At 44.0% G+C, this 13,731-nt stretch overlaps 1 protein-coding gene across 6 annotated transcripts in view; it reads left to right on the forward strand.

Annotated features, from left to right (window-relative positions):
- Window positions 1–13,731, forward strand: part of TENM2 (teneurin transmembrane protein 2) — a gene marked incomplete at its 5' end in the record, with an annotated part of 923,762 nt that overhangs the window by 549,930 nt on the left and 360,101 nt on the right. For all 6 annotated transcript variants that reach the window (XM_080942456.1, XM_080942457.1, XM_080942458.1 and 3 more), the window contains one exon: window positions 6,467–6,676. In XM_080942456.1, coding sequence (XP_080798582.1) covers window positions 6,467–6,676 — 210 coding nt within the window. The remainder of the gene's footprint in view (window positions 1–6,466; window positions 6,677–13,731) is intronic.

The following is a 13,731-nucleotide window of genomic DNA, read 5'->3' on the forward strand; positions in this document are numbered from 1 at the left end:
GTCCACATATCGGATATCATTCTTGCATCCTGCGATTTTGATTAGAAGTATTGCCAGGTGTGGTGTCTGGGTTCTGAAAATCGTTTGCTCACTCGGTAAGTTCAAGGCCAGCCTGGACTACATCCTGATGCAGTGGGAAGAGGATGTAACTATCTTTGTTTTGACACAAACATTTAAGATATAAGCAAGGAATTCAGAACCCAGATCAAGGAGTAGCGAAAAACTGATGTTGGCTGGAAGGCGATTTGAGTTTCTCTCCGGTGCTGAGCACAATAAAACCACTGTGCACATGCTTGACTGGTAAGAGGTGGGCACCCATCTGCTGTCTCTCTCTGACACCCTCTTGATACCTGCAGTCTTCTTACAAACAGATTAGTTACTTTCCACCAGAAATGCTTTCTCTAGGACCCCATGTTCCATTTCTTGTCATTGAACAGGAAGAAACTCAACCTAAAGAGCACACTTTATTTTTTTTTTTTTTCCTTCTGGAGGCAGAAGTTTTTCTAGTTCTGTGGAGCAGCTATGTGACCTTGGCCAAGTCACTTCCGCATTTGGCCTTGATGATATGTTTGAGGAAAGCGGTTTCTTTATTCCTAAGTGCCAACAACAACAAACTCAAGGCTGGGTTAAGAGAAGAACAAAAGACGTAGAGAATAAATTGATACGTCTATTGCAAAGTTCGGAGGCAGGGGTGCTCCAGGATTGGCTGAATCCAGATGCTCTACCAACATAGTCAGTAATGATCTCTCCAGCTTTTTATTATCCACTCCTTTTCCATTCACTCCATTCAGAGGCAGGATCCCTTCTCAGTGGAAGGACACCTTACGTCACTCTAGCCTCACGGTCTCCCAGATCCCACCTCCCCCTTCTCTGGAAAAAAAAGGTGACTTGGTGATATCTAAATAGAGAGCAGGAAGTAGAAGCCATCACTAAGGGAAGTCATTTAAATACTGTAGCCAACTCTTTTCCTTGTATCGAAACAGTCCTTCGGAGCTCAACTTGAATTAATGAGGAACATGACTTTTATTAAGCCATTGGACTTATGGTACCACTGGAGATGTTCAAGTTTTGATTCCAGAACATCTTTTCCCCTTTATAACCCACTGACTCTTTGACAGTTCTCAACATGGACATTGCAGGGGACACCTATGTTAGTTACCTCCTTGGGAATGAATTCCCCAGTGGATTCTAGAACAGCAGCGATGTGCACTGTTTTGGCCACTCTCCGATGTAGGCAATGGTAGAATGAACCAGCACCATAACCCTGCACTTGCTAACAGGGCAATATCTGGTCTCGGCTTCTCTTACCTGTCAATGCGAAAGAAATTAAAATGTAATTAGTTCTCGAAAAGTTTTCCGGTGTTAAAAACAGAAAGCACGTGTGAAATATTTAGTTGGGTTCTCGGTGAAAAGCAAGATCACATACTACATAGAACTGCTAAGGAGTGTGGTGGGTAATTCCATTGTCAACTTGATGAACTCTTGAACTGCCTTGGAGACTAGCCTCTAGGTGTGCTTTGTAGGGATTTTCTAGTTTAGGTAATGGAAGTGGGACTACCTACCCATTGTGAATAGTGAGGTCCAGGGGCTGTGCATTCCGTGCTTTCTGCATCCTGACTTTGGATGCTAGATGACCCACTGTCTCAAGGACCTGGTGTCACCTTGTTCCTATTCCTACCCTTTGAACTAAACCCTCCCTTCCTTAAGTGGCTTTCTCTCGTTAACTATTTGTGTTACAGCAACAAGACAAGCAACTATCAGAGAGGCTGATCAGATTTCTATTTGTCCCCTATACTGCCCTTTATTTTGTCGTGTCTTAAGCATGTCTCTGTGCTCCACCAAATATCTTGACAAACCACCACTACATAAATCAACTATGTAGTGCCTACATAGAACACTGGAATATCAGCTCACCATTCCATCTTCCCGATGAAAAGGAGCAAATCCTTTGAAGTGAATTTGGCATTGCTCTCCAGTCCACCCCCCGGCATAAATTAGCGAATATATCAAAAATGGCCAAGGCACAGCATCACCTTCCCAGTGACTGTTTATTGTTTGGGGAGGATGAGAAGGAAGTGCAGCCTTTTGAACTTATTGGACGACGTCTGGAGCGAGCTGTGTCTGAGCAGCGAAATGGCACCGTAATAGACACAATGGGAGTTGGAGCAATACTCCAGCACCACAGATGGTGGATGATGATGCTTTTAGGGATGACTGCAGTGGGTGAAGATGGAGAGCCTGAAGCATGGATGGCAAATAAGCCCTGTGCATCTGCTCCCTCTCCTCATCCATGTCTATGAGTTTTCTAATTGATGATGTCACTGTCTTCCCACTGGAAGATAGGGCATAGCAGCATCCTCCACATCTATCAGACATTGCGTGGAATTGCTTTGTCTGGCTATAACGGAATTTCTACAAGTGGGAAACAATACAAAATCTCCCTCCTCTGAAAACAGACATATTAGCAAACTGAATTAGTCTCTATGCTTAAAGTAGCAGGGAATTCAGTCATGTAGATAATCAGAGTCTGATTTACATGGGGATCTCAGAAAACTCCCATATGTATAAAGTGTATGTATATGATGTCTATAAATATGTATACATATATATATACATATATATGCATATACATACACACATATATTATATATATATATATGCTTGCACATGTGCAAGACCATAGGAGCTCAACAAATGACATGTTGCATGTACCTTTGTGCTTTGTAACAATCAGTTCAGTGTGGTTTTCTGTGCATTTGCTGGGGACTTCGTACTCGTTCAAAAGAAAACTGGAGAAACAGTTGGGAATAAAGAACTTCTGGCCATACCTAATCTGGGAGTCAGGCTAGAGCCCGTCACCTGGTTAGCTGCCCGCCCACACTATGGCTTTCTGTAAGCAAACAGAGTCCGCAAAGGGAGGCGTGTAAGTTCCAGCTCTCTCCCCTGTACTTTGGAACCTGTTTGCATCCACACAGATGGTCTCTGTCAGTTGGAAGAGGCAGGGGCAGAGTCTCCATCCTAAGTGAACAAATTTAGCAAATGACCTAACAAACGGAGAACAGCACACTGTCTGACTCGGGGCAGATCTAGTGACTCTAAAATCCTACACGTAGTGACAGGGTTGCTGTGTGTACTGTAACCATGCATCATAGAACTGTGTGGCTCCCAGTGGCTCCCTGTGCCTCTGGATTTCTTGATTCTGCATAGGGACTTCATTCCACTCTACTTGCTGGTAGCCATCACTACTTGGAGACTCTTCCTCTATTGTCAGGATCTGTGAATATGAAAAGGCTCTGTTGTCTGTACTGTATGAAATGACTTCAGGCTGAACAAAATTCCCAGAAGTTCATGGTAAAAATGATTTCACCGCAACCATCCTTTCAGGCTCTTGGGAAACTGCACTTGAACCTAAACTCCATTTGGTCGCTCAAAAAAAAACTTTTAAAAATCGGCCTCCCCCCATTCTTATTCTTCAGCATCCATTTTTCAGCTATGCCTCAGTAGCTCACGCTTGAATGCCTATTGACCGTGACTTAGAAATCCCCCCCTATCTGAGCTACAATGACAACATGAGCATTGAGCACCCCAGACCCAGTCAGGGCCATCTCCAGTCATCCTGCCTTGAAGGAGGATGAGGGTAACATCATCGGGAGCTTAAGAACAGTTGGTGGTAAAAACTCTGAACCTGTGGAATAATAGCTGCTATGTGTGGTTATTCAAACTCAGGCCCTACCTGAGATCCAGAGGATGCCCCGGGATAGGGAGGAGGTACCTGGAAGAATCTCTCTTCTTGCACACCTTTCTTACCCTTTATGTAACCGTATCATTACTGTTTATTATCATTATCATTGTGTGTTGTTATTTGCTTTACCATATTACCATGCTGCTTGGACAAGCACCATGAGTAGATTCGGAGTGGATTGGGGAAAGGCAAACCCAAGTTCAAGCCCCGCTCTTGACGTTTTCTAACTGTTGAGCTAGGCCTCTTTGTTTCCGTTTCCTCGTCTGTAAAAGGAGACCACTGTTATTCTCCTGTTCTATCGGAATATGGGGCCACTCTAACATAACAAGATTGTTTCAAGGATTAAGAAAGATTACGCAAGGAAACAGAGTGGTCCAGTGGGTGGCAGAGAGGTACCATGCAATGATCAGTAACAGGATGGTGGTAGTGATAGCCTTATTGTTAGAAGGTCCATGGCAAAACTATTGGCTCCATGATAGCACTGATTCTAATAAAACTTCATAGCGCTCAGTCCGGAGCACCTGACAAAACCGCCATGTCTTATACTGCTTCCCAACAGCTCCAAATGTATCAGACACTTCAGAGCATTCCATTTACCCAGTGACAATGACAAAGATGGTTCCTGATCATTTCCGTTGTGTTCCTGGGTAAGAAACTTAGGGTTTAAATTTTAGGGCTAGAGAGATGCCTCTGTGGCTGAGAGCAGATATTCCTGAGGACCCAAGTTCAGTTCCCGGCACCCATGTCGGTCAGCTCAGATCCATTAGCAACTCCAGCTGCAGGAGGTCTTACACCCTCTTGAGATGTCCACGAAATGTACGTAGAGACACATACATTTTAAAACATTAAAAATCACTTAGACTTTAAGGGCTTCTTACATCCTCCATTTTGTGTCACTTCTGTCCCTCCCAAGGGTATACACTGACAGTGGTTTGATGCCTGCTTATGACTGTTCATCCCATTTTCTCCCACCAGAGTTATTTGCATTTTCTTCGGAGCCTTGTTCAAGAGTCCGCCCTTTCAGGGATCCTTATTTAAAACCCTGACTCCTGCCAAGCATCTTCTTCTTCTGCCCCTGTGGCATCCTATCTTAGTGCATTGTACCACTCTGCTTCTTAGCCTCTTAACCCCTCTGGCTCCTCCCTAGAGGAGATGTCTGAGGGCAGAATGGTAGGATCCTTAGAATTCAAAACATCTGCACATGCACTGGTTGAACTAGAATCTTCCCTCTAGGGTACTGTATAGTGCACTTAATAATAATAAGCCAGTTCTATTTACTAAAGTGTAAATGAAACTCTACGCAAAGATGCAATAATAAACGGTTATGAATGCAGCATCGAATGTCGGTACCCAGCAGAATGTCTTGAGTGTATCTCTATCTGTGCATCTTTTCAGGAAACACACGTTTCAAGCAGAAACACTTCTCAGAGTCCAACTTTTCATCTGAATCTCTGGTTTCCTGTCATGTCTCGGCTTCCTGGGCTGCTCCTCCCGGCTCATAGACTCTCATTAGTTTCCTTACAAGCAAACCAGACAGGCAACGATTACAATGACCCTGGTGCAAGGGCACAGTTGGCGAATGTATAGGCAGCAGTTGTCATTACACACGAGTCTGTGTGAGGAGCCTGCTGCCGGGGAGGAAGAGGTTCCAGTGGTATGTCATGTGGCCATCCTAAGGTCGGATCCAGGTTACTACCCACCCTACTAGCCTGACTGCTCTTTGGTATGCCATGGGACATCCAAGCTTTGCATCACAGGAATTCTGCCAGGATATCCAAATAAACCACGTGATACAATGAATGATCCAGCCACTGACACAGCAGCGTAGGCTCTGCCTGTTCTCACCTTCTACCATAAGCTAAAGGATTTGATTTTTAGTATAGCCTCTTTATTTGTTGACTGGGAGAAACAACTTTGAGTACCAGATAACAGTAAGGTCTGTGAGGATATTTAAATGTGCCGATAGGCTAGAAAAGCAGTTCTTGTTTGAAGCAGGCAAACGTGGGGAGCTTCACTGAGGAGAAGCCGAAGTCTTGAGAATGCTGGGCAGGCAGTAGAAGCAGGGGAAAGTGTTCACTAAAGTGTGAATGGAGTGGTTTGACGTGTTCATGTAGTAGAAATAAGAATGTCCTGGTCACGGGACAATAAAGAGCCATGTGGGAAGGGAAGTGGCTGAGCAGCCATGATCCAGAGAAGGTAGGATATGCCCAGCATCATGGGGGCAGAGGCTAATATTTCTTTCTTCATACAATGGGAAGCCATTGGAGGGTTATGGCCTGGTTTCAACCTAGGAAACGTTATCTCAGTTACTACGGAGAAGAGACAGAGTCAAGGCAGAGTTGGTGGACAATTTCTCAAGAGTAGAAATAGAAAGACCAGCAAGGAGATGGTTTAGGGAGAAATGAGGTGGACGTGGGATCATAGCGAAGCAGATAGACTTTTTTTCTAGACTGATTTCATTCTAATGGATTCCATTTTATGAATTATAGTCATAAAGGATCAAGTATCACACAAGTGGTAATGCACTTAGGCTGGTAAAGAAACACCATAACTGCTCTGAAAAGCACATCTGGAACATGAAAAAAAAAATTTATTTATTTATTTATTTATTTATTTATTTATTTATTTATTTATTTGTATTGTGAGCTGGTTTCAATGTGACTTTCTTAGGATGCTCTCATGACACACATTGCTGACCTTTGACCCCTCTGTCCTCTTTCTCAGGTCGTCCCATTCCACCTACATCCTCGTCTAGCCTCCTCCCATCTGCTCAGCTGCCTAGCTCCCATAATCCTCCACCAGTTAGCTGCCAGATGCCATTGCTAGACAGCAACACCTCCCATCAGATCATGGACACCAACCCTGATGAGGAATTCTCCCCCAATTCATACCTGCTCAGAGCATGCTCAGGGCCCCCGCAAGCCTCCAGCAGTGGTAAGGAAAATCTGTGGTGTCTATCTGTGTGGTGTTTTGTGCTTGACATTTGTGAGTCTCCAGCGAAATGTCAACGATTGAAGCCAAGACCGGGAGAAGGTGGTGTGGGGAGCCTCAAGGTGAAACACATTTGTCATTTTGTGGCTTGGTGGTTCTAAGCTGTGTCTGCTGAGGGTCACAGCCATTGGAGAGGTTTTCCTGGTTACAACAGGCTCTGGGCCTCCTTCTGAGGGAAGAATTTTCCCAAGGCTTCATGTGAAAGCATGCACTACTCAAAGGTGAAGTGTGGGGAGACACTGAAATATTGAATTTTGTATTACTATCGTTGTGGTCACAGCTGAGTGACCCTGGACACCCTCACACACCCCATCCGTGTGCCCTCCAGTTTCAGTCCTTTTTTATCATTGGCTTCTGACTTCCCCTTGCTTGTTTTATGTGGCTTTGCGATAAAAATATATTCCCTTGACACGAATACGGAATACCATGCTAAGACTGAAGTGTTTGGGGTGTGATCTTTACATGACCTTCTGCTTGGGCCACTTCGCTTGAATTTAACAAGCTGGTCATGAGCCACTGTGATAAACACAGCTTCTAAATTTGGAATTCTTCTTTGGGTTTTCTTCTTCAGAGAACCGAGGGACTGAAAGCTAGGTTCTGCTACACTTTTGAGGGTTTCATGTTTCAACTCCTACTCTCTAAGTCTTAGAAAGAGTTGGCCCAAGGGCAGCAATAGTCACGCCTTGTTTTGGATGCACCAATTGGTAGGGTCTTCACCTGAGCATAAGAACAGAGAAGAGGGCAGAATTACCTGGGGATTCAGTATCCATGCCTGGGGGCACAGGGCATGGTACTAATTAAATTGCACTTGACCCAGAGCTTTGGCACTGCTTCTGAGATAACCCCTCATGATATTCATTAACACAAATCATCAAAAGCAAAAGAGATGCCAAGAATGCTCCCTGTGAAGGTTGCACTGGCTCTATCCATGAATATCAGCTACCATTGGTCCCAAGCTCTCCAGTTATATGAGACCTCCTAAAAATATTAAGATGATTCATTTGCCAAATGGACCAATAGAATGCTACTCATGATGGCCCATGCCCTTCTTCAAAGCCAGGCCTAATATATTTGGCAAACTCATATTCTTTTTTAAAAAATTATCTAATCAAATCCCTCATCAAACGAGCAATCCATTGTTGATATTATGAAGGCCTTTAATCTACCATAAATCTTTATTAGAACTCATCAGAGCTTCTAGTTTGAGAGAAATGTGATTATGGCACTCTTAAAATGACATTATATCATTGAGGTGATTGGTTTATCATTTGGAGAAGAGACATCAATCATAACTAACATAACCACACAGTAAATGAATTCAACCTTTCTACCGCGGAACAATGACATCGTAATTGCTCAAAATCAGGCTTAAAATGAAATCGGAAAATGCTCTTTCTTCAAATATGATGTTAACTTAATGGAATATATTATGAAAAATCATGTTTGAGGAAATTCTATATAATTAAAAATATGTGGAAATATATTTCCCCTTTTCTTTCATCAGAACCTGATTTTAGCCTCAGCGCTATTTTTTCTTTTTTTCCTTTTCTTTTTTCTTTTTTTTTTTCTTTTGCAGCAGAAGAGATTATGTTGCATTTAATTGAACTACCCTCGCTTGTGTTTTGCTACTTTTTATTTCATACTATGTAATCGTGATGAATATTGTATTATGAAGGACAAGAGGCTTTTGAAATGATGTGCACCTGCTGATAGCTTTTGAAAAACAGACAATTATTAAAGAGAAAATGAGCTTTTAGAAACGGCATCCTTTTATGCATGTATGGATACTCAAGCAAAGATGACTTCCATAAGCGAGGTCAGCTGTTATCACAGGGCCATCCAGAATGATTTCTTAGTGACAGCACGCAGCTCGGTTCCGTTCCTTTTGGATGGTGGGTGTATTGGCTTGTTGGTTGTCAATAGAGGATTTTTGTTGGCTTTGTGTAGAAATCAAGAGCTCATCATTTGGGTGGGCAGAACAGATCTGCATGTTTAGAGCCAAACTTACTGGCTTTTCATTAGTTACAACCAATTTATTCAGCTTGCTTCAAAACCGGAGAGTGATATTAGCTTCACCGAGAACAGGGAATGCCACCAAAGGGGCAAAGGTCCAGTTTCCTATCAAACAAAAGCCATGCTCACATGACTTCCCCGGCAGAGGGGTGAAAACCTCACCGAATAACTGCCTTGTTTCCAACAGCCTCTTATTGAGGGTGCGCTGAAGCTCAGAGGAGATGATAACATGCTAGCATGCCCAGCTGGTGTACATGGGTACTTACTTGTATGTGTATGTATCTACTGTGGAATAAATCCAGGGTCCAGGGCAAATTGGGGCTTCTATCAAGATCTGAATGCGGTTGCCACGCATTTAAATTTGACGTAAAGGATTGAAGATGGAGTTTGACACCAAAGATGTAGAGCGCAGACCAGTGCCTCAGTGCTTCTGATTGAGTTTGATGGAACTGGCTGCCTTTGTCGGTGCAGACGGCACCGGCACGGGCCCCCCCCCCCGTGTTTGAGTCCGTTACGTTGAGCTGGTTAATCACGCAGAATATTTTTTAAGTTGGTCCCTTGGCAATGACAGTGGAATCTTAAACTCATGTAGCAGTTCAGACTTGGTTGTTGTCCCCCCCCCCCCCTTTTAGTTAAAATGCCTTTCAACATACTCAGCCCATTCACAACAGGAAAACACTACTTTCTGCCCTTCTCTTATTGTTTGCTTGGCTGGCGGTTGTCAAAACCTGTCACGAGGAGAGTCACAGCACACATTTCCTACCACCTCCCCCAAGCCTCTGTTTTAAAGACAGGAACTGGATATAAAATACAGGGACTAAAATGGTTTTTTCCCAACACAAAAACCTCCTCAAAGCTACAGCCAAGTTTGACCTTTACCTATCAACTGTCACTGTTTTCTGGCTACAGTGCATTCTTTCCTGCACGGTACTAAAATTGCACCTCCTTTGCATCCATCTTGCTCCAACCCTCTATCTGTGCCTCTGAATATGCCAGTCAAACAGTATAGATGGAGAGATGCTTCCAGAACTGATAAATCCAGCCCCTGAAACATTTGCTTCCCCATAGCTGAGCCTGTACCAGGGGCTCACCCTGTGTTTTTGACCTTCTGCCAGAGCAGTTTAGCACCAGAGCTATTTCTTGTGTATACAGCAGTGTAACTTCAGATCCCGTGAAATCACTCATCTGAAAAATAACCTGGGTCCCAGAAGCAGCGGACAGGACGGCTTTACATCTGGAGTAACGAGGCTCCCTTTCAAATCAGTACATCAGATGTGCATTTCGCTGTCAGCATAGGAATAAAATATACAGGCCGGGTCATGCACTCATCCAGAAGACCTTGCTTACCCCTCTCCTGTGGCGGAAGTTGAGTTTTAATTCTCCGTAGAGGTTTGGAACACTCATCAACATCATGTTACACATTAGAAATAAGACCAAGAGGCATTAACAGAAACCTTCCAGAAAGTTCTCAGCAGCAGAGATAAGCCATCCAATGATAGAGGGAAGAGGTCCAATTTTTCAATGGAAAAAGGAGATATGCCCCAGCCCTTTTGTAAGACAGCAGTACTTGGTCCATTCTAAGTAGTAATAGCATGTTAAAGTGTGCAAGTCTCAGCTTTCACATGGTGATCTACAAGTGTGCTCTCCTGCTTATGTATGTTCTTTTTATTTAGAGGGAGAGATACATGTACATGTCTGTTTGCATACATGTAAAAGCCAGAAGTTGGCCTTAGGTGTCATCCCTCGGGCACTGTTCACGTTATTTCTTTAGATGGGATCCCTCACTGGCCTGGGGTTCACCACATAGGCTGGAGGACAGTACAGCGAGCCCCAGGGATCTCCTCTCTCCGCTGCCACAGTGCTGGAATTAAAGGCATGCTTCTAAGCACAACTAGCTTTTTATGTGAGTTCTGGTCGTAGAATCTAGAATCCAGATCCTATGCTTGCAAGACAACCCCCTCCCCCTCCCCCTTCCTCTCTCCATCTCACTTTTCCTTCTTCTTCTTCCTCTCTATTTCCCCCTCCCCCATTCCCTCCCACTCCCCCTTCCTCTCTCCATCTCACTTTTCCTTCTTCCTCTCCCTATCTCCCCTTCCTCCATTCCCTCCCCCTCCCCCTTCCTCTCTCTATCTCCCCCTCCTCATCCGCTCTCCCTCCCCCTCTCACTCTTCCTATCTTCATCTCCCCCCCTCCCCCTCTACCTCACCCTCTCTATGTCCTCCTCCCCCATCTCCTCCCCCCTCCCTCCCCCTCCCCCTCTCACTCTTCCTATCTTCCTCTCCCCCTCCCCCTCCCCCTCTACCTCACCCTCTCTATGTCCTTCTCCCCATCCCCTCCCCCTCTCCCTCCCCCTCCCCCTCACTCTTCTTCTCTATCTTCCTCTCCCCCTCCCCCTCTCCCTCTCTATTTCCTTCTCCCTCTCCCCTTCCCTTCCCCCCTACCTTTTTCCTCCTCCCTCCCTCTCTCCCCCTCTCTCTCTCCTTCCTTCCTGTTTTTCTTTCTTTCTCTTGAACCTCCCTTATAACAGCTATTTCTAAAAACTCTAAAGCTATAATTAGATGACATAAGAATGTACAGAAAAGTCCTGGGGGGGCATTATGTTGGTTCATGCAAATAAGATCTGTATTATTTCATACAGATAGGAAACGAGTCTAAGCTCCCTGGTAGCCAAAGAAAAATAAAAGACTTAGATTAAAAGGTGTATAGCGACCAAAAGAGAGACAAGCAAAGTGACTGTTTAAGGAAACAATCTAGTTCTTACTATGATCCCAAAGATAAATTTTCCATAGAAAGGGTCCCGAGTATATCACGGATGACAGTTCTCAGACTTACCCACATATGCAATTTCCTCCCCAAACTTGCTGTAACCTCCCTCTAGACAAGCTACACTGTACTTTGAGCTTAACAGCAATGCTACAGGTGCTCAAAGACTGCACATTCTGATGGAGGGCAGAACTTGGCTCAATCCATGACAACCTTTCATTCTTCCCACAGACCTTGTGCACTACAGATCTCCTGGCTGACAGACAGGCAGTATCATTGCTCATTTGGTGTTGGTGTGTGGATTAGCAGTCTCTGCAGTAACAGCACAGTCTAAAACCGTGAAAGGAAATGACCAGTATATAAATTGGTCCCTATGATGTGCTCAACTTAGGGTGTTTTGTGTCAGTACTCTGCAGTGAAAACACGGGGCAATTCAGTGGGTCTGGTTTAGTCTTTTGGGAAACCTTTGTACTGATTTCCACCCAGAGCTGACTATTTCACGTTTTCCCCAGAAGTGTATGAGAACTACCTTTGGTTTGTGCCCTTACCAGCATTTTTTTCTTGTTTATTTTCTCAATGACTGACATTCCAATTAGTCACTTGGGGTCTCAATATACTTTTGATTTGCATTTCTTTGATGGCAGGGGAGAGAAAAGGACACTTTTCCATGTGTTATCTTACTGGCCCCTTTCCTGACTAGCTCTGTTTAATTTTTTGTTATTTGGGGTTTTATGTTCTTTTTTATTACAGATATATATCCTCTGGTAGATGTACAGCTAGCAAAGATTTGTCAGCCATTCTTAGGCTGTTTTTTTTTTTTTTTTTCCCCACTCAAGTGACCATGACCTTTTCTGCACAGCAGTTTTTTTTTTTTTTTTTTTTTTTTTTTTTTTTTAAATTTCAGGAAGTCCCATTTGTTGATTGTTGACCTTGTTTCCTCGGTGACTAGAGTTTGATTCAGAAATAGAATTTGACCTTTTTGTACACAGTACCCCTGATCTGCAGCATGCAGACTTTTCAAGTCTTTTGGTATTTCTTGGCCTCAGTTTATCTACCTGTCATTAGTCACTGGCTTTGAAGATCTCTAAGTTTCCTTTTTATGTAACATTCTTCTTGTGAGTTTCATGTGCCCACCTCCACCAAGTTTTCTCAGGATCAGGGGCTTCCATACTCCCTCCCTTGTTCCTTTTCTCCCTCCCTTCCCTCTTCTCTTCCCTTTTTTATATCCCTTTCTATCTTTTGGTACCATGAGCTTCATCAATGCCCACACTACACTGAGATGCACAGTAATTTAAGGCAAGTCATTGCATTTTACCTGTGTTGGGGAAAGAAGTATTGGAGCTTGTAACACAGAACTGACATGAACAAAGGGGAGACATCATAGTTCTACAAGCATGCACCTCAGGTTCTAGAAGCTTCCACTCCATCTTCCAGAACAAAGTCTCTGGTGCCCAAGATTTGACAGTGGATATACGTACCTCTCAGGCCCAGACAGTAGCACCTTGCCCAGCCAAGTTACAGAGATAAGACGTTTTTCTCTCATTTCCCTTCTTGTAAAATGCATATAAGGACACACGCGTGTAATAGCTTGTCAGTCCACCGATTTCCAGCCCAGCTAGGGTGGGACGGTGCTTCCTTCTGCACTGTGGTGCCCATCAGCACACAATGAAGATGGACAGGTAATTCCTTTGGAGATGCACAGGGGGAACGTGACAGCCAGCAGAGAGCCACTTCCCCTCAGCAAATAATCTGGATATTGACACACATCCCAGGGTCGATCGGTTTTGTGTGTCTTCTGCTTCTCCACCTCTGTCCTCAGCTTCTGGGTACATAAGAACCGATGTCCCAGCCAAGCACACACTCCTAACTGCACACCATCCTTAACAGTTTCCTGCCCTGACCAGGTCTTTTTAACCAGATCTTCCGATCCTCCCAAATCCCCTGTAACATTCCACATTTAATTCAGAGGGCAGCTACCTACACTGCATTGGTTGGTAGTCATCTTACAATACAGCTTAATCTTTTGTTGGAAACGTCTCCATTTTTCTTAAATCACGGTGCAGGTATATTTTCCAGTGAGGAGTGCCACAGTCCTGATCTGATAAACAAGATGTGAGGGTATCGATATCATTTAGAGAGTGGGCTCAGAGCTCCATCCTGCTTAAATTCAAACTGCAGTTCAGATACTTTCTGGCACCATAAAATTGAACAGTGTATATTTT

The sequence above is a fragment of the Micromys minutus genome (assembly GCF_963924665.1).
Source record: "Micromys minutus genome assembly, chromosome: 31".
NCBI classification, from domain to species: Eukaryota; Metazoa; Chordata; class Mammalia; order Rodentia; family Muridae; genus Micromys; species Micromys minutus.